The sequence below is a fragment of the Micropterus dolomieu genome, linkage group LG20 (assembly GCF_021292245.1).
Source record: "Micropterus dolomieu isolate WLL.071019.BEF.003 ecotype Adirondacks linkage group LG20, ASM2129224v1, whole genome shotgun sequence".
NCBI classification, from domain to species: Eukaryota; Metazoa; Chordata; class Actinopteri; order Centrarchiformes; family Centrarchidae; genus Micropterus; species Micropterus dolomieu.
This window is the reverse complement of record NC_060169.1, coordinates 26,838,456-26,859,602: the sequence shown is the minus strand read 5'-3', so window position 1 is coordinate 26,859,602 and position 21,147 is coordinate 26,838,456. Positions and strand designations below refer to the sequence as shown.

The 21,147-nt window shown below is 39.8% G+C and overlaps 1 protein-coding gene across 1 annotated transcript in view; it reads left to right on the top strand.

Moving 5' to 3' along the window:
* Positions 1–21,147, top strand: part of igdcc4 (immunoglobulin superfamily, DCC subclass, member 4) — a 43,957-nt gene that overhangs the window by 4,392 nt on the left and 18,418 nt on the right. The window contains exons 2-3 of the mRNA XM_046032878.1: positions 12,110–12,418; positions 18,637–18,778. Coding sequence (XP_045888834.1) covers positions 12,110–12,418; positions 18,637–18,778 — 451 coding nt within the window. The remainder of the gene's footprint in view (positions 1–12,109; positions 12,419–18,636; positions 18,779–21,147) is intronic.

Sequence of the window (21,147 nt, the reverse complement as noted above, 5' to 3'; positions counted from 1 at the left end):
AAAACAAAACATCTGCGCTCCCACAACACTTTTTGAGCAAATGAATGTGATTTTTGTAACGCCTTTGACCTTTTTATATACACATGAAAATTGTAAAGACAGCAACAATTGCAGGATGAAACCTTGGCACTACACTGACTGAGAATATCACATGAGATCATTTACCCTCGATGCACCAAATGCCTTCACAGTGTTCCACTCCTCTCAGTCCTCCTAGTCATTTGATGTGTTTAGCAAGTGTTGCTCGAGCTCACGTGATGCTTTTCTGCGCGGTTCAGCTTAACACTCACATAGTCACACATTTGGGAGATGCCCAGAGCAACAGCAGTCTCCTGCAGTTCCACTGTAGCAGCAGAGTGTGATATGCTACAGTTAAGGGGAAAAAGCACCTCACATTAATTTCAGCCCCTGTATTAACTTGTAATATTACCTTATCAGACAGTAACAATGTAGACTGTGGTGAACAGCTATTGTGTTGCACTGTAAACTTTGTGTTAGTCTGTAATTAAAAGTAAATAAAAGGTATCCAAATGAGCAGCATTTACTCACATGCTCCTGACGTGCCTGTGAAGGCTGTGAGCCAATCCATTAACACTGTTGATGTCTTATTTTTAGATTTCTTTGAAATCACCTTACACTACCTCTGTGTGATTTCAGCTCAAGGAAGGATTAAATTACATTATTTTATTGGATATGGATAACTCTACAACTCAACATCTAGTCTCTGAGTTACTGTTCGAGGCAAAACCCACTGTTATTCCTCTAATATTCTCAGGTCAGTCAGGGTCATCTCAGCAGCTTGTTTCATACAAAGTTAATATTTTGACTGAACACCCGAGGAAAATGTGCCTGTAGGAATCACACTGCTGAAGTTACTGTGAGCAGTGTTAGGCATGGTGGTGGGAGGGAAATGTTTTTTGAGTCAACCATTTATTCAACACATTGCACCAGGGTACTCTGGGGCAAAGTCCATTTTCTAGCTTAAATATCATGGAGATGTAAAATTACACAAGGGGTTATGTTTTTTGGCTTGGCACAGTGTCAGAGGAAGATATTTTGAATCTAGTGAGTTTGGTGTGTTACAAACATTGTAATGTTTTTTTTTTTACATTTCAAATTTAACACAAAATGCATACATTTCAGTTTGCAGCAGAGGCAAGTTGAAGGAAGATGCAGTTTCTGATCTAAATAGTTTTATCTCCTGTGTTAGGACTTAAGAACAGGAGAAAAAAGGGTCATGATCTAAATTCCTTTTTTTACATTTGTAAAAACAGGTTAAAAAAAGTCTTGTCAGGTAATTTTTTTTTTTTGTCAGGATCCGTTTTCTTCCAGGTGAAGCAAAGATTACAAGAGATGTCTTGTCAAAAGAAAGACATAACAGTAATGTTACATAACATGCTAACATAGATGTACCTTGTGAAGAGAGTGTATGGAGAAATTAAAACTCACCTGGAAGAAAACATGAATACTTTAAACCCTATTTAGAACATGGGGTATTAGTGCACTTCAGCCTCTTGTGGCCGAAAGCGTATTACTAAAAACAAATACTAGAAACTTAAAAAGTTTATCCTATAAGTCATGAACACAGGATAGAAAACTATTTCAGTCAGACTTATAAAATGGATGAACAGAGTTTTTTTTCTGACTTGCCTCACAGGGCTCCCATAGTGAAGTCAGAGGTATCGCTGTCTCAAAAGTTGCATCACTAGCTGCAATAAAGTTGAACGATATTCTGCATGACATGCATACCGGTGCTAAATTGAATTGACGTTTAACAGCTGTTTCACAATTCAACATTTACTTACAAATTTAATTTGAATTCTTTTTGCCTCTGTGTTTACTTCCATTATCTTGGCTTCAGTCTCGGGGTGTCACAACACCAGAGTAATGTCAAGCAGAGCAGACCATATGCTGAAATGTGTGTGTTAATGAATAATTGATTGTTGGACAATTCAAACAATGTACTACACAACTACACAAACCTGTGAGATAAACTCTTACATTTGTGTCATAATAGCAGCTTGAAATTGCAATAAAAATGTGCAACAAAAGCTGAGGTTAGTAACAAACCTTTTCCTTTTTTTTTGATAGATTTTCATGGTTACCACTGTGTAACATTTACAGCACAAACAAAACCCCATGGGCCTCCCACTGGAGTTTTCTTTTCATACTACATTTTTAATACAAGTTCAAAACTCTAATGGCCACTGTTTGATCTTCCAAATATTGAGAAAAATGTCTTGCTCTCTTTGGCTCTTTAGATGCTGGATTCACTTCGACTTGTTTACATTGTCAATCATAGAATAAATTTCATACTGTGCAAGTAAGCGAACAAATGGCTTGTGTTACTAAACAGGTTGATTGGTGCTAAAAGCAGCAAACCAAAACAAAGTGGCTTTAAAGGTTCTTTTAAAGCTTTTGTTTTTTTTTGCTTTCTGGCACTAGTTTTCTTCCTGCTGACTGCTTTTGCCTAACGATCTGATTATGTTGTGCTAGTCCACAAGGCTCCAGTACACCAGTGATGTAGTGGTATTTCTGGAGGTTGTCCTGTTTCATACTTGGTGTCAAAATGGTATCTGAACTGGAAGCTGTCAGTGGTTCTCAATGTACTGACTAACAAACAGACACACTGCTACATTATATATGTGTATATATATATATACCCAAATAGGTAAAGAAATAGCCACAGAAACAAATATATGCCATATAGAAGATGCAGGAAGATGGAGTAAATGTTGGTCTCCACCTTTAGGTCCCCTAAGAGTTGTCATCCATGTCTACTCCTGAACTCTACCACCATATGTAATGTTTAGAGTGTGTTCAGCTCCAGTTGGTTGTGTCTACATCAGAGGGCCGGCTGTTCAACCTCCCGTATAGTGGCAGCTGCAGAATATTAAACATTAAATTTGTAGAGGGACGTATGCGGGTTGTAGATCGACTTGCATTGGCCTTTACTGTTACTGCTCATGTGTCTAATATCAGTATGAAACTGCCCTGGTCACCAAAAGTCTGTGTAGGTTGTGTTTGTGGTTGTTATTCTAACAAGTGCAGCGGGTAAATTGCACCTTTAATGACTATGTTCGTTGTTTGAAGTTTGGGTCCAAACTTATCGCGCTCTATCAGTATTTCTGTGAGCATACCTACAAAGGTCTCTTGAGACTCTCTTGAGAAACCAGAGCTTGTTGGGCAGCAGTGCCTGTGGAGAATAGCTCATTACACATTAGCCTGCTTTTTTGCGTGTAAGCGTGGGTGTGTCAGCTGCGATTTGTGAGTGCATCTTGATCCTCTCCCCAGAGTCCTTTCTAAATTAGGATGCATATTATTTAAAGATGCCCTGGGCTTAGTTTCAGCTGGGTATATTTATGCAGCGAATTTGTTGATTTTTATGGTGCCCTGTGTGTGCCTATTTGTGTTGCCAGAGAAGCAATCTTGAGCACAGAAGCGTTGTGTTGAATATATTTTGTTAGTGTTTTTTTTTTTTTTTTCAGTTGTAAATAGCCCGGCCACTTATATCTGGAAAATGTCCAAGCTAATAAGTGATAAATTGGAGTAAGCACACGTGTGTATTTTGATCAGCCAGGGTCAGATCTTTGGAAAAACAAAGAACAATCTGAAGATAAAATAGACAAATGGAAAGATCTTTTCCCATCTAAAACCTTCAACAGAGATTATAATGCCTAACAAATACATTTAGAGATCATAAAGCTTCAATTTCTTTCCATTTTCTGGCTTTTGTTGTATTCCAACACGATATAATTTTTAATATAAAGTTTTTCAGGTATAGAACTTTATTGGCTTTTCGGCATTCATGGAAAAGTTCCATTTTGACTTTTCAATCATGACAGGAGGGTTACAGATATACTTTGATGGTATGTAGAATTTGAGCCACGAGACAAGCCAAGCGACGTGTCAGGTATATGGAATCTTTTTATCTAGCCATCTGAAGGAGAGCCGTTTTCTAATTTGGCCATTTGACTTACACTAGTCATTATATTGCATAGCTTGCAAAAGTCACATGTCAGAGTCAAATCTTACCTGGTGCAGCATGTAAAGCTTCATCTCAAAGTCTTTTGTGAGCAGTTTGCACACTATACACAAAAATGTCATATGTAAGAGAATAGTATTCTTGACTGTGCCTTTACCAGCAGTGTACCTGCATTTTTTCACACCTGAGCTATTAGAAAACGTTACGAAAAGGTTTTACTTTTCAGATATCCCAGACATATAAAATTGGCAGAGCATTTTTGTAGAATGCGAAGATACTCTTCGGTAATGCTGCTATCTGTTAATTCTTTGATCCCGGCAGCACAAATAGATATTACTACTGCAGTGATGCAACTCAGAGGGATTGTGCAGTTCATCCTGTCGGCTTACTAGGTCATTAAGGTGGGCCATAGAGTGTAATTGATAACTTTACATGATGTGATTTGAGCTGAGGCTCAGAGTAGGGTCACAGCTGCAGTGAAAGTGGCACACAGTACATTATCTGAGCAGCCAGCACTAACCTCAGTCCAATGGCCTAATCATTATCTCATTTTAATCCCAGCACTTGTTCTATCCATAGCCCAAACTCCATTGACAGTGGTGGCAGCCTTGAACATCATCTTTGTTTGTGAAGATGCAGAAATATTTTGTTTTAATGAGGTTAACCGACATCAAGGGGAGGATACCAGCTCTTTATAGAAGTGGTTATTCATTCCACAGATGTCCTTTTGAAGATAGTATACATACTAAGAAGTCAACTGTGTAAATATATATACTTTTTTGTTTAAATTAATTTGGCTTTTATTCTATTAGTTTTATCTTTCTCTTTGTGTGTGTGTGAGAGAGAAGCAGCAGTCTGGCGGCGCTCACTTTCTCGCTCATCTAACCTGCATTCACATTCTTTCCATTCCTCCCTTCTGTCTGCTTGGTCACATGAGAGCAGAGGATAACGCCGAAGGTGGCCATTTAGGCGGGACGGTGTGGGTAAATAGAGATAAATCTAACAGAAGATTTGTTAGATATTGATGAGTGCATGCTGTGGAGAGAAAGAGATTTCAGGAGATTCACCAGCTTAGAAGTCAAAGGAGGGTTGACAATTCTAGTGCAAGCGCAGCAGAAGATTGTGCCTTAAATTCCTGAATTACTCATATTCACTGTAACTATCATACAATACACACATTTATGAATCTCTTGAACAATCGTTTGTGCATTCATACTGAGTACACACGACCTTTAGTTCTCATTTAAATGCAGTATGTTACTCATGGCACGTCTCTCTCACTTTGCTGATGGAAAGTGTCATTGTTGAAAACCCCAGTATGAGCATAATATGTGAAGCCCTCCCAGTGCAGTGTGCCCTTCATCAGTACATGTACCAGGTAGTGTCACACAGCAGACTCATGCATCATCCTGACCTTGTGTGAGATGCTCAACCCTGATCCTTGCACATGAGCGTTAAAATGTACATGTGCCGCCCTTAGAGTTGAGTTAGAGGGGAGTGTTTTTAGACTGTTTTACCATCTAGTATGTCTCTTTGTTATGCGTTTGTCTCTACAAACTGGGAACCTTCACGTTACCAGTATGTCGTCTTGTGCACCAATGTCACCCGCACAAATTCCTGTACATTCATTGTGCAGCTGCGCGTACAAACAGATTCTGATTTGGATCACCTGTGTTACTCCCATGTTAGTTTTATTGCTCGCTTTGTTGACTCATGCGAGTGGGCCTGGCACTTGACATGGCCATGTGGAGGCCCCGTGCTGCTGGGAGGCCCTTCATGCAGGAGTGCTGCTCTGTGATTGGAGGAGGTCCGACTGGGATGAATGAGCACTGTACATAGAACAGGAGACATGAGGGACCCCCCTTTTACTTGTTTTCTCAGTCTTCTATGAAAGTAAGACTGAGTAAATTATATATATTTGAATGTGTCAACTCAGGCAACTAATTGATGAATCAAACAAAATACTCATCAGATTAATTAATAAGGAAAATAACAATTTTAGAGTTAGTTTCAGTTTTACACCAGAGACAAAATTGCACCCCTTAAAGTGAATAAAGCACATTTTTGTCTATTAATTTTGCAGCATGTCGATGTGTAAACTCAATCGACTCGTATCCAAGGTTTCTGACAGTGAAAGTGACTGTGCGTGTTTGTGATTAAGATGACTGGGTGTGGGAAGAACCCTGCTGTATAGTCATGGGAGGAAACACAGCTGGAACGGTCAACACCTGACACGGCAGCTGTTCGGTTTGTTGAGTGACTCACAGCGTCGCACTGGATACAGTGAAATGTTGGGCCTCTGTGAGTAGCATTGCTCAACTAGTAAACACAGCGTTTTAATTTGCCATCAGAGCAATTTTTGACTCATAAAGAGGGTTGAACGTGTAGCGTGCTTCAGACACCTGACTGTGCTTTACATTTTCACAGAAGGAACAACCCAATACCCAAGCCAACATGTTTAACACGGAAAGCCAGAAATGAAGCCTACAAGATAAAATCCTAAATATTTAGACAGTAGTGAGGTGCGTCTGTCAGAGGGACTTTCTGTTTCTTGTTTATTTCTCAGGCATTTCCACCTGCATACCGAAACCCGAGAGCCTCCCAGCAGGATTTATTGCTAGCTGTCTCTCTGCTCAGATTATCAAAACTATGGCTTGAACATATCGATTAATTCACACAGTGGGTAGGTTTTGGCCACAAGCACATTTAAGTGCCTAGGCTATTTTTTTTACCTTGTTGCTATTGATGTAAGATAATTGAATTAGCAAACAAAGGCTTGGGGTTTGGTTTGTATTATCTAGACATGCCAAACAAACACACACACTCACACGCAAACACACACACGCACAAGTTTTCCTGCTGGAAACTGCCCAGTGCTATCAATCAGACCATCTGTCCCTGTCCACTCAGCCTGTATTTAGGTTTCAGAGCATAGCATAGTGATGTCCTACACCCCTGTTTTTTCCCCCCAGAGAAGTACCACCCACATGTACAATACAACATTGCTAACATCATTCAGGAACAACTCATAGCAATTATCTACTGCCGCTGTGTCAATTTAGCAGGAGGTACAAGGCAGTCTGTTTGTCACTGCTTTGAGTGCGTTAGTGGTCCCTCTCAACAAAAGCGTCTGTAATCACATTTTGCTGTTCTCTTTCAGTTGAATCCTAAGGCTGCCCTAATCCTATCTGCACTGTTCAGTCCTCTATTTTATTCTGTAATTCTGGGTCTCTTTCTTTTTCTCGTATCCACTCTTTCCATTTCTTACCTTGCATTCTGCACTTTTTTAAGTATGTGACCTCGTTTTGTCTACTCGGCGCTTGTTCGTGTAACACTGTATGATTAAACCAGCTTTTAGCCATGCTAGCTGTGTAGTTCTATGGATGTCAATGTCAGGCTGTTGGTCAGTCCACCACTCTGGTCCAGACTGAAATATCTCAACAACTATTGGATATGTTACCATGAAATTGGGTCTGCTGACTTTAGGGATAGCCTGACTTTTTCTCTAGCGCCACCATGAGGTTGACAATTTAGTTTATTGGTGAAATATCATGACAACTATTTGATGGCTTGCCATGAAATTTGGTACAGATATCCATGTTCCCCTCTGGATGGATTATCATCACTGGTGATCTCTTAACGTTTCATCCAGTACCACCATCAGGTCAATTTTTCCTATACTTTGATTTATGACCAAAAGCTAATGACATTCCCATCAGCCTCAGATAGTGCTAATTAGCAAATGTTAGCATGCTAACTAAGATGGTGAACATGGTAAACATTATGTCTGCTATACATCAGCATGTTAGAATTGTCATTGTGAGCATGTTATCATGCTGATGTTAGCATTTAGCTGAAATCACCACTGTGCCAAAGTACAGCCTCAAAGACTTGCTTTCACGGTTATTCTTGTTTAAGTGCCATCTTATATAGCTGTGATATATAAATATATATAAGCCAACATGATGTATATCAGGACAAGCTAATAACTGTGTAAAACAGATGTGTTGATTCACAAACCATCTACAAAGACATGGCCGTCATAGACATGAAAGTGGGGTATGAATGTCACTTGGTAAATTAGACTCATTCTGAAATTTGTCTGAGGAATTGCTGCCTCGAGTAAAAAGAAAATTTTATTTCAGCACCCATTTTTGGACTCTTTCAGGCCTCTTTGTGTGTGTGTGTACCTAGTTCCTGAAAGGCCTGAGGTATTGTATAGCTTCACTTTAGAGGCTGTGGAAACCTGAGCTGTGGCCTTCGGGTCACGGGGTGTCCACTCTCTGTTGACAGTGAGCCGGGCTGGGTGAAATATTTGTTGTGTTTGGTCACTCTCCTCCTCTTTCTCCTTCTGTTCTCCGAAAAGTTTTGTGAATAGGTGATCCATTAACAGAAATGGACTAGCGGAATAAGTGTTGATGGTATCGAGAGCACTGCCACTCTAACTTCTTCATTTCTCCTCCCCTTTCTCTCTTTTTCTCTGTCTGAGTGACAGACATGGACAGGGTGTTTCTGTTTTTATGTGTTTCGTTTCAGTGGCTGGCTCTCTTTCATTATCAATAGGACTACAAATCTACAAACTCTTACGTCTATCCATTTCTCCACCTGATATATGGCAGTAGTATGGAGGTACACCAAACATGTGATTTAATTTCACAAAATCTCTGGAATCATACAACCACTGTTTTCTTACTTTATTCAAATTACAGATAAAGGGTCAAATATGTCGGCGGCTAAAGGTGCAATGTATAATTTATGTGTGACATTTTTGCTTCCTTGTATCTTTTTTCCTGTTTTTTCCTCTCTCTCCCTTTTGTAAACCGCTGTCCTCTCTGCACTTAGAGTAAGCTATGAACTGCTTGGCGCAGTGCCATCACAATCCATTCACTGCAGCTCAGTGAGATCGCACAGCCGCTACTACATCCCAGAGTGCACCCTGTCCTTTCCAGCAGCTCCCATTTGTACAGTAAAATGGCAAAATGGCCACTTCACAGATCCCCCCCTCTTTACCACATTGTGTCCTCATGAGACACTGACAGTTACCGTGCGGGCGTGCAAGCGTCTGTGTGTGTTGGAATGGGTCCGTGCGTGTTATATTAGTATGTGAAAATGCGTGTATATGTGTGTGTGCCCACACACGGCCCCAAATCTAGGGCATATTGAGGTTTCTGGTGCAAATGTGTGTGTGGATATCAAGTGTTTTATTCCCCGATGAAATAGCCATTACTTGAAATATGTGATATGCTTACCGTGCCTACTTTTTTAAAGGATAGTAGGTCATGCCATTCCTCAGTTCTGAAAATGTTACATTAACTTTTCTAGGTTGGACACCTATCTTTTATTATGTAATTTGTTTTACACCGCTTAAGATGTCAAAACCTTGCTGAAAGCAAATGAGTGTTTTCCAGATTTTTTTCCTATTTTGCATGTTCCTCATCCCACTACTACCATCTACTCCAGTTATGTGAGTCATAAATAACTTCCATGTCCAACGCAGAATGATCCCCACCCCTCGCCAAGTGAAACCATTGGCAGTGAGCTGGCAAATGGCTGCTAATGTTCTAATGACTTAATGAGGCCTAATTAGTTGAAATGGGAGAGAGGAAAAGAGGAGCTGTGGAGGTGATCTGTCTCGTGTGTTGGCAAGCTTGTACGCGAGTGTTTCTGTTCTGACAAGACTGTGAACATGTTTTGGTGTTCTCTACATCTGTGCCTGTTTGTTCCTTATTTTATTTGTATGGGTTTTGGGTGTGTGCATGCATGTTTATGTTGTCTCCATGGTGTGTGTGTGTGTGTGTGTGTGTGTGTGTGTGTGTGTGTGTGTGTGTGAAGGTGTGTGTGCCAGAGCGCTGTGCAGCCTTTCTCAGCATTATCATCAGGAAGTGATGGTAGGGGGTCTGGCCTCATTTAATCAAGGAAAAAATTCCATCTCCCATTAACTTAATTAATCCAATGCTGGAGAAAAAAGAAACCTGTTTGTGTGTGTCTGTGTGTGTGTGTGTGTGCGCGCGCGCCTGTACATATGTGAGAAAACAGCTGAATTCACAAAGAGCTTTGTCAAATTAACTATATATGGGAAGTTTAAATGATATTACTTGTACAATAATAACTTCATGAAAAATACATTTAAAGAAACTAACTTGAACCTATTTCCCCATGTTTTCTGCCTATGTGACTGATTTAGACAACATTTTTTGAAATTGGTCTAGTACTGAGCGAGCAAACTGCAGTCGGCACTCAGCAGCAGCGAAACAGGCCTGTGACAAGCTCAGACTGTTGTTATTAGTGTCTGACAACATTATGGGTCTATCCTTACAGAGATAGACCTTTTTTAAAGAGTAAGTTCCTTTTTGTTTAACCAGAAACAGTCTTATATCACACTCGCTAAAGTCACCAGACTCACTTGACAAAAAACGTTGAAAAATACAGAACTAAGCCGACTATATGACAATACATAGTATGATCAAATATAAACACTATATACAGTAGATAAAGAAGAACAAGTACCCAACAGGGATATAATGATGCAGTGTTTGCAGTGGTGATTCATTTATTTCAAATTTTATTACTTTTTCATTATTTATTATGACAGTTCAGATGTACTAAATGGCAATGCTCAAGTAAAATCTGTTTCATTTTCCTCATTATTTGTTGTGCATATATTTTGCAGTGTTTTATTACTATTTCTTCTGACTGGAGCTCCTTTAAAATGTTTCATGGAAGTGCTGTTGAGCACTAAGAGAAGTAGTTAGCTTGGAAATAATAGAAAGTGTAACTGTATTGTCCATTTACAAAGAAAATTATTTTCTCCTCCTATTACACAGATAACAAAACAGATGTTAATCTTCTTTTACACAGTATGTTATGTTAATGCATAATGTATTAAGAAATAAGCACACATTCAAAGCATTAGCATTAGATCATGCATAGGAAAATATGTGTAGTCTACTGAAAGTAATGCAATGAAGAGCTATTATTGACCCTTTTTCACGTTTTTCCTTATGTGTCTAATGCTATCCAGCCTCCTCATAAAAGATAATTGACTGCCGTCTTGTCAGTCAAGATCTGGAGTCTTCAGTTCTTTTTATCTCCAAATCTCTCTTGATCTTTCCCCTCTTCTCTTTTCATTAATTCGCTTTTCTCCTGAGAGCCTTTTCTTTTTTTTTTCAATTTTCTCCTTCCACCTTGTTCTTCACCGACCTGAATTAAAACTTTGACTGCACTTACTGTTGTAAAATAGAGAGCAAAGAGGTGAGATGCAGTAATATAAAGATAGGAGATAAAGAATATTGTAAAGGAGTGTCTAAAACATCTGGAAGATAAGTGCAGTTGGAATAACACACTGATGTTCTTGTGATGTCTGATACCATGAATTCATTCATTTTCATTTCATTTGCAACTTTCTTTCAATATGATGTTACATTTAAGAAAACACTGAACTTCCGAAGAGTTATTAAATTGTTCAAAATAAGTATGCTGAAGTTTTGGCATGGCAACATTGCTGTGGTTAAACAACAACATCTCCTTTGACTGCAGTTTATGTAGCACTCTGCTGCTCATCTCACACCAGCTCACCAACGTCTCACTGCAGGGGTTCCTCTCTTTCTCACTGACTTTAATGTCCTGCTGCTGACATGCAAATCCCTTCAAGCCGTGCGCCCATTTAATTTTCACAGCTTCTCCTCTGAGTATGGCCTCCTCTCTGTCCCCAAAACACCCTGCCTCTGGAATGCACTACCCCTATTCATCTGTGCTGCCAACACTATTGATTCTATTTAAGATATATCATAAAATGACAAATTGCCAAATGCTTGAATTGATGCAGTACATATAAATAGCCAAATATGACAAATTATACAGTTGTATGAATATTTGGACCAATGAAGAAGAAAAGTGCAACAGTTAATTTACACTTAGCTATAACAGTTGCACTCTGATAGTTCACAGAACAATGAAAGGTTCCTACAGTGTGTTGCACTGAGAATCTATAAATTGTTATACAAATGCATTTGAATGTGAACATTTAGGGACTTGTTTTTTAGAATAAACATGAACTTATCTTAACCTAGACTGCTGTAGGTACAGAGCATGGTTAACAAACTTCTCTTTCTTTGTCCCCCACAGAAAGGCCTGTTTCGCTGGAGCTGAGCTGTGGGGCTGGTCCGAGCCATGTAGTGTTGGAGCCAGATTTGCCCCTCTTGCTGGAATGTAACCTCGGTGTCAGCGATGCACCTTTCAATGTCACCTGGCTTCAGGATGGCCATCCTCTGCCTCTGGGTGACTTCCTGCAGAATTTGGCCAACGGATCCCTCCTCCTGCTGCCCACCTTTAAGGATGGCCAACCTCCCCAGGGAATGGAGGGGGGCTACAGCTGTGTGAGTGCCAGTGCCCTTGGAGCCCTGACCAGTCGGACTATAAATGTTCTCCTAGCAAGTACGTGTCCAGCCGATACATTTGCAAGTCATGCAGGGCTCTTGCATGGTCATGTATGATTCCATGTCGGCATTTATTTTGATTAGTTAGTTAAATGTCCTAAAATGAATGTAAATCAAAGCTTGCATGTTGAGCTGAAATGATTATTAAGGTAGAAGCTAGAAGAAGGTAGATTTGTTTGTCATTTTACAACACAGGGTTATATAAGGTTTGTAGGTCCCTTTATGGCACTCACAAAGAGCAAACGTTATATACAAAAATTACAAATATCCCGAAATTAAATTATTTTACATGGTGGAGTGCTGAGGATGAATTGAGGAGTGTCATAGCCTTAGCGAGGAAGCTGCTCTGGAGTTTGGTAGTATAACAGCAGATATCTCTATATCTCTTTTTAAACAATGTTTAAATTAAAAACAATTATTAATTGATTAGTTGATTGACAGAAACTGAATCTGCAACAATTCTGATAATGGATTGATAATTTTAATTGAAAAATCTCCAGCATTTACTTGTAGCAGGTTTTCAGATGTGGATATTTGCTGCTTTTTTGTAGTCTTTAGACTTTAGTAAAATGCATGTTTTGTGAGGTTTTCGACACAAAAACTAGACATTTAGAGACATCACCTCTGGAAAAATGTATTGAAGGTAATTGTTATTTAAGGTGCCTCTGCAAATGTAGTGTTCATTAAGTTAGAATGAAGCCCGAAACAATGACAAGGGATAAGAGAAGAAGCACTGAAAAGTTGTTATTGCATTGTGTATGTATGTGTTGGGCCAGTCAAAATGCTTGAAATTGAAGCATCACTGATCTAATGGAAAGAATGTTGGTTTGATTCATTCATCCATTGAAAACATTTAGTTGGGTATGCACGCATGCACGCACGCACACACACACACACACACACACACACACACACACACACACACACACACACAGCAATGTGATTTGTCAAGGGAATTTCCTTGCATGGATGGAGATGAACTTGGTTCTCCTCTGCCTCAGATAGGAGACTGATCCTCTGGTGGAGCACTAACAAGTGTCTTGGGAACAGGTACACTCTTAAACAACTGTTCACTCTGGATCAGAGTGAAAGAGGAAGAGCGGGTGGAATTTAGGGCCGCGCTATATATCATTTGAGCCCTGACATCCGAACGGCAATAGTCACATTGCAGGATGCGCAATGTCAAGTAGGGCAAATTAACTCAAACATGTCATGCTGCAACTTTTTTGCTGCTTGATACAAAAAGAAAACTCGCAAGGATTTTCCATGATTCATCTACAGGATGCCTAATATTACATAATTTGGCCTGATTTAAGGTTTCATGGATACATTGAGTTTAATCAGTTCCCAATGTGCTCTGGTGAAGGGGTACACTTCATCAATTTATCAAACAAGCAAAGCAGCCCCCCTGGTCACCTGCCACAACCTGACGTTTTAAGTGCACCCTTCACCAGAGCACATAGCAAACTGATCACTGTGCATGCAGAGTGTGCGTATCACCTGCCTGTAAACATGCAAGCGACCCTGTCACAGCTAATGTTGCCTAGATGCTAGAGGCAGTTATGCGAGACAGCTGCGTGTATTCCCGTTATGAGTGGCACCTCATCCCAGTGCTGGTTAAAGTTACCCTAATGATGAAATTACGATTGTTAATTGTTCATCTGTACATAACTCACTGCATGTATCTGGTGAAAACTGCTGTATTTTTCCATCTTGTAATTTATATTACAGGAAAAAAAATTTTGCAATGTATATTTTTTTCCAATATCGTATAAATCAACGAGAATATAGGTGTTTGAGGGACGAGAGGACAGGCAGTAGCTTTTTAATCGCCCTTCCAATGAGGCCTCTTTCTCTCACACTGTTATGTCTTTATTTAGTCATTAGCTTTGTGTAAAATGAGACAGCATCCTTTGTGGATGCCCCTGCTTTTGTCAGCTGTCACATGCCTATTTATGAGGATCTCTTGTTTGAGGGACAATAAGGTGTAAAGGGGAGGAAGGGGGGATGTTGGGTGAATGGTGGGAAGGCAGAAAAGGAAAGGGTTTGTGGTAATGGTGAAAGGAAAGGCTTCAGAGACCATTAAGAATGACCTTCAGTTTCAGTTTCAGCGGAGATCACATCTGTGAAAACACATTACGAAACCCACCTGCTCCTCTTTCCCTGTCGCAGTATATATGATGCATGTGGCCTTGTCTAAAAGCATGTGAATGTATCGGAGAGCAAGAGAGACAGTGAAAGAGACCTGCTCCCTCTTTAAATGCAGATAAAATATTTAAATATGTCTACAGTATTTCAGTCTCCAACTCTCTAATCTAACTCTCTACTCTTGACAAAATGCCAGAGGTAAAATAGTGTGCACGTTACATTTCCCAAATACTTCCATGGGTAAATGATGCTGAAGTAAAAGCTGATTTTAATGTTAATTAGACCAATTAACCTTCCTCATTATGGGACTGCTGAGGTGAATGTCAATATTTCCTAATTCCTACCAGCTTTTGCAACCCATTTCAATCAAAGCGCTGATGTCATAACCATAAAGAGTGTGCTCCCTCCTCCAAAACAAACCGGCTGCTGATAGTTTTTTTTTATTTTTATAAAGGATGTTTAGAACAGTGCGTTTTCTTTTAATTTCATGCTTTAAAGATGGATATTGTGTTTTGGACTTTATTTGATCTGTGTTTTCAACTGACATGAGAATCACATGATTTTAAGCTATTATTAGGAGGCAGCCAGTCTCAAAAACTCTATGCACCCCATGCCTATGAAAAGATGGAAAGGTGAGTAGGAGAATCACTTTTAATCACACATTCACCGTAAATGGCTTCCTTTTGTCAATGCTGCTGTTTGGCAGGTCAAAACTGACGGAGTTGAGCAACTTTATAAAGTTAAAAAGGGCCGATTACTTTCAATAGGAAATAAACATTTCATATTGCACATATTTTCCGGTAGCTGTTACAAGTATCTGTTGAAGCTTGAGGCACGATTGATGGATTTTCACACTGTAAGTCAGCCTGAAAGCTGGGTAGCCAAGAGGTCATGGGTGGAATTATCTGCTTGCACAAGGGGAGGGGAAAAACGCTGCAATCTGATAGCTGTGGGGCCAAAAAGTGGGGCATAGATAGAGGGACGGACAAAGACAGAGAAAGAGTTGGGGGAAAGTCAAGGGCCAGAGAGTAATGAGAGAGAGCAAAGAAGGGAGAGATGTAGTGCAACGAAGGGTTACATAAATTACATAGAGCTGTGCCCAAGGTGCTGTGTCAACAATACAACATCTAAGTGTGTGTTCGGCACGGTGGCGGACGGACCTGACATGGAATTTCATTGCAGGCTTGGGGACATGGACTAAGGCTAATATCATTACGCTTTCACAGTGGAACCTCAGCCAGTGGCCATTGTTCCATCACAGCGTGGGCAAAGTGTCTTCTCAGAACACCCCCCTGCCCCCTTTGCATTAACGTCGGCTAATGTCCACTCTGGCTGATCAGCTGTTGTTCACCACTCACACTCCCCACCGACACTCGATAGATAGATAGACACAGTGATCCAGTCCAAGAAGTCCCTGTACAGGCATCATGGCACACACTAGAGTAAACACTGAGGTACAAATAGCCTGGCCCGCATGCACTCAAGTTTACACACGTGCACACGCTCACATGCTCACACACACGCTGTGAGTCTGGCACCCTGTCAGGCACTCTCTGACAGTGTTACAGGTGGTGTGTTTACATAAGGGCATCATGCTGGGTAATGGCTAGAAGTGGCAGGGGTTAATCATCAACACCTCTGCAAAGCTTGCTACGCAACAGTCATAGCTGGGTTTTTTTAATCAAATCTAGTGCTTTCTGCTACTATGGCCAAGCAAGTGTGTCAGCCTCTGTGTACTCATTGAGAAACTTTGTTCCCTCAGCGCAGTAGGAAAACACAGATGGCCAGTTTGTTTCCTGTCTAGCAGTTGGTGTGATAGGGGTTAGAGTAACGTGGAATAGTCTACCCTGTTTATCGTTAAGTTTACAGTGGTTTGGAGGAAATCTTGTCTAAAAAAATTAGGAAAGCTTGAGTATGGAAATCTTGAGGTGCCCATGTGATTACCTGCAAGTTTGAGCACCCACCTCTGAAAATGGCTCCTCTTGTTGGTTTTATGTTAAAGCAGAACCAAGTTTGAGAGCTAGTGTCAGGCTCTCAGTGTCAGTCCTCCCTTCCATAGTTTTGTTTGTTTAAAGTCAGATGACAACCCACTGTGTCTCCACTCTTATTGCCAGGAAATTTGATACAGAAATCCACGCCCCCTCAGGATGAACTGTAATATCCCTTAACTTACCTTCTAACTGGTGCCATGATCAGGTTTATGACCGAAAACCAGAAAAAACTGATGACATTCCCTTCAACCCAAGCGGAAAGCTTCGTGTCAGCAAACTGATGCGAATGTGGAAGTCTCTTAAACCTGCATTCTATCGAACAGCCAGAAGGGGGCAACTCTTCTGGTTGCAAAAAGAAGTCCGGCTCCATTAGACACAGTCACATGGCTTTATCGTGCAGTAAGCGTGGCTTGTTCCAAATTAGAGTGACTCAAAATAAAGAGCATCCAGTGCTGCCCTGTCGCCATTAGAAATGCTTTCATAATCAGTTAGATTCAATGCAGCACAGTTTGTTAAGTTCTGACAATGGAAATTGACCACTTTATGAGAAAAAACTATCTTGTGGATAATAAAACATTATAAAGTGTGGTGAGTAGTGTTATTCTGGTGTTATATATAAATATTTTGAAAAGCAAATTACATCTAATATAATATAATGTAAAAAATACAGCTGTGTAATTCGTTCACATGTGATCACTTATATAATAAAACAGTATCTCTTTTACCAGCAGCTCTTTGAAATGTTTGAATCAACTTTGTCCTTCCTGCAAGGTAGATTTGTGTATGTAACTCTGAGGGATGATCTTTACATGTTTTCATGCTGCAGAAGTCTGGTTTGAATCAGTTCTGCTATTAGCTCCACATGGAGTTAATGTGTTACAGAAAACCGGAAAGAATGAATTTGAATTAACAAAAATTTTTGCCTTAAAATGCATTTATTTATGCAGATGCATCAACAGGATGTTTTGTTACATTTTACTGAAAATTATATTATATAGGGATCTATTATGTGGCTAAAATTGGTTTTCTGCCATTTTCTAGCCTGGTTATATCAGTGGGATATGGAGTCTCCTTCTTTCCTGTTACCTCCCTGCTTTCTTTCTGCCTTTGGTTGCCTTCTCTGTCGTCTTTCTTTGCACTCTCCTTTGATCCACCCCCCAACTCTCTACTCCTCAGTCAGAGCTACAGGCAAAGTGACTGGGAAAGCCAAGGTTTTGTTCTCTGCGCCAACAGCCTGTTGGGGTCAGAGGTTAGAGGCCCTGAGAGTGTGCTCACTGCTGCCTCCTGGTGCTCAGTATTACCTACAGTAGGAAGTTGTCCAGTGTGTGTGTGTGTGTGTGTGTGTGTGTGTGTGTGTGTGGTGTGTGTGGTGTGTGTGTGTGGGGGGGGTGTTGAGGAAAATTGGAGCCCTGCCAAGACACGACCTGGAGAGAGAAAAATTCTTGCCAAGCCTGATTAAATCCCCACATTTCTCCTAATCAGGACATTCAAGTATATTTAAATGGAACAAATGAACAAATCTTTAATTAAATTACACAATTTAAACAGTACCTTTAAAATCCCTAAAATTGCCTGGATACAATAATCTGTGAAGTCTGTGAAATAGAGACAGTATTAGTGTTATGCACAGATACCAAATTTACTTGAGCAAGTTTTTATAATAAAGATATTGAATATTTTAAACAAAAACTGTGAATGGGTCAGTTTTAATTTTATAGGGTTGTATTAAGTCTTGAACCCGCAATTAGTGTATAGAACCCTTTTTCCCCTGTGACCACATTGGTTTTGCAGCCCATTTAATTTAGTGTACTTGGTATGTGTTCTAATGCTGTCCATGTGGACTCTGATGGAAAGGGAGATGTAGACCAATAGTAGACCGGGGCTCGGTCACATAATCTGTGACCTACATCAAAGTGTCCTATTCATCATACTAAAAGTAGACACACAGATTTCAGATCATTTAATAAAAAGTAATTTCCACAATCATTAGTTTGTAAATGGTGCATTTTTGTGTGTGTCCTCTGGGCAAAATAGAAGATAATTACCCCCCTGACCTCTATCAACTCTATACCCTCAGGTCTGTCAAAGTTCCATCAGGAGCCATCACCACAAACAGTGCTCGCTGGGGGAGCTGCCCGCTTCGAGTGCCAGATTGAGGGAGTACCCACACCTGTTATTACCTGGGAAAAGGACAAAGTGGCTGTACCTGAGGAGACAAGGTGACCCCACAATGTGATGTTGTTGTTGTCCTTCATGTTCTCCTTATTCTATCTTTTCTTCTGTTTTTCTGTAGTTTTCTTACTTTATTATATATCGATAAAGGAGCGATGTGATAACTGAGGTTTGTTTTAGGATTTCTACAATTTCAACCCAGCTATTTTGAATGCACATACATTTCGTTATTGTTTTGTTGTCTTATATGTCTTAGTTACTTCTTCTTTTAACCTGATACTTTTGTCTTTATGTGTTATGTGATCATTAATATTAATACTGTCCATTACATCACGGTATCAATTAATTTAAATAGGTGACATGATGAGTCATATGGAACATGACTTTCTAGTTTAAATTAAGTGCAATACTTAATTTGGGAAACACACACAGCTATCAGTAAATATGTTGTGAATTTGCTTTACTTTTTACAGTAACTCAAGCTGGATGTGGCCCAGACTTTTGGGTTTAAAATGGGGGCTGTATTCGTAAGTTAAAAAAGTGCTAGGACTGCTAAATTCATTAAACTGATTAAATCCAAATGATGTTTTCAAAAGATTACATGCTGGTACAGATGAACACTAGTTAATGACTATAGGAAATATTGTGTCAGTTTGCAGCTCAGTTGCTTGAGTTTAGATGATCAGAAATGGAAACACAGGCCATAGCAAAAGGACTTTGTTAAGCTTCTTCAACGCTGTGATTTTAGATTTGTTCCACACAAAAAATGCTGTAAATACTACATAGAAATATATTTGTATATTTGCTTTGGATTTCCGAGGTGAAAGGTGGAAAGTCTTGTCATTAGTCACTCTACACTGACATTAATGGAATAATGAACTTATAAAGGGCAAGTAGTTTTATCCTTTCCAGAATCACCCTGAAAATAAATGTGAAGGTAGAGGGACAGCACTGAGGAGTTATTTGTTGATTGCATTTGCATTTTTCAGGTCCTTTAGTTTAGGTTTTTACATGTACCTGGACAATCACAAAACCATTTTTTTCATCCAGTTTGGTTCTACTATGTTCATTAAATATATAAAGCATAAATGTACATGCATACATGTACATGCAAATCATTTTAGTGCAGTTTAATTACAGTCTCTCCATTACCGCATAACTAGTATATTGGATGCAGTTACAAGCTTCAGTGAAGGGGCCAGTGATTGCCAAGCATATTGTGACTTTGCCTATACAATGCAACACTTACTACTAAAATTAACAATTAACAAAACATACAGTCTCATCAAGTGTATTTACTCTTTTCCAATTGTCACGTTATGGAAATTGTGTAGGTTCGGAGTGGAGCAGAACTATTTTCAAAGTAAATATTCTGTATATCAGCAACTTTTGAAAGAGCACTGAAGAATCACCTTGAGTTTAAAACAAACCACTCACTATGAACATTTTGTGCTCTTACAGAGAAAGGAAAAAAACATTAAACAAAATGTACACATCCTTGACAGGTCACCCTCTGTCAGCTGTCTCTCACAAATTGTCTCATTTACTGGGCCACTTAACGATATTGACATTTCAGTGTGACTCTGCCGGCCCAGGAGCCTTGGAATTTGTTTTCAGCCCTATTGCACAGGACTAAGTGCTAATGGCTGCTGTAGCCCTGCATGACCTGCAAACAGCTCACTGCTTATAAGGTCTTATTGGTGGGATGTGGTTCTCCCACCTCCGTTAATGGCTTCTCACAAAGATGAGCCAAGGGGTGGCTGATATAACACTGGCCTTTTTCTCTCTCTGTTCTCTCTTGCTCTAATGTGCTTTTTCCTCTCTTACATCTCTCACTCTTTTTCTTCACTATTAACCCCCTTTCCATCTCTATTTCTGTTACTCTTCTATCCCCATGTTTTCTTCATTCATGGCTCCCTGTCTTCCTTTCATTATCTCTTTCTTTTCTTATTCTTTGTTTTTCCCATCCACTGTCTCTGTATTCTTCTTCTTTCTTTTCTCTTACCTCCTCTCCACACCCTTCCCCTCCCTCCCTTCTAGACAGACTACCACTGGTCGCAATTTCAGTGGGATTAATAGGCTATGATAAAGGTGATAAGAGGTTGTGGGATGGCATTACATTGCCTGCCCTGGGGGCCTGACATGCAGGCCACGAGTAATATGTCTGGAACCTGACCTCCATAAGGGAGGTAGAAGTGGAGACAAATAAACAAATGTAATCACTTTTTTTATATACTGCTTTGGGGTATTCTGTGCTTCTGTGAAGTTCAACTGCTAGTCTATGTCCAGAAAATAACGTTCATCTTTATATTACTGTATTTAAGTAATTTTTTTAATTGCATGACTAATAATTGCAACCCCTCTTTCCTGAACAAAGGAGTCCTATGAGGACCCAGCAGGATCCCCGCAGAGTTAA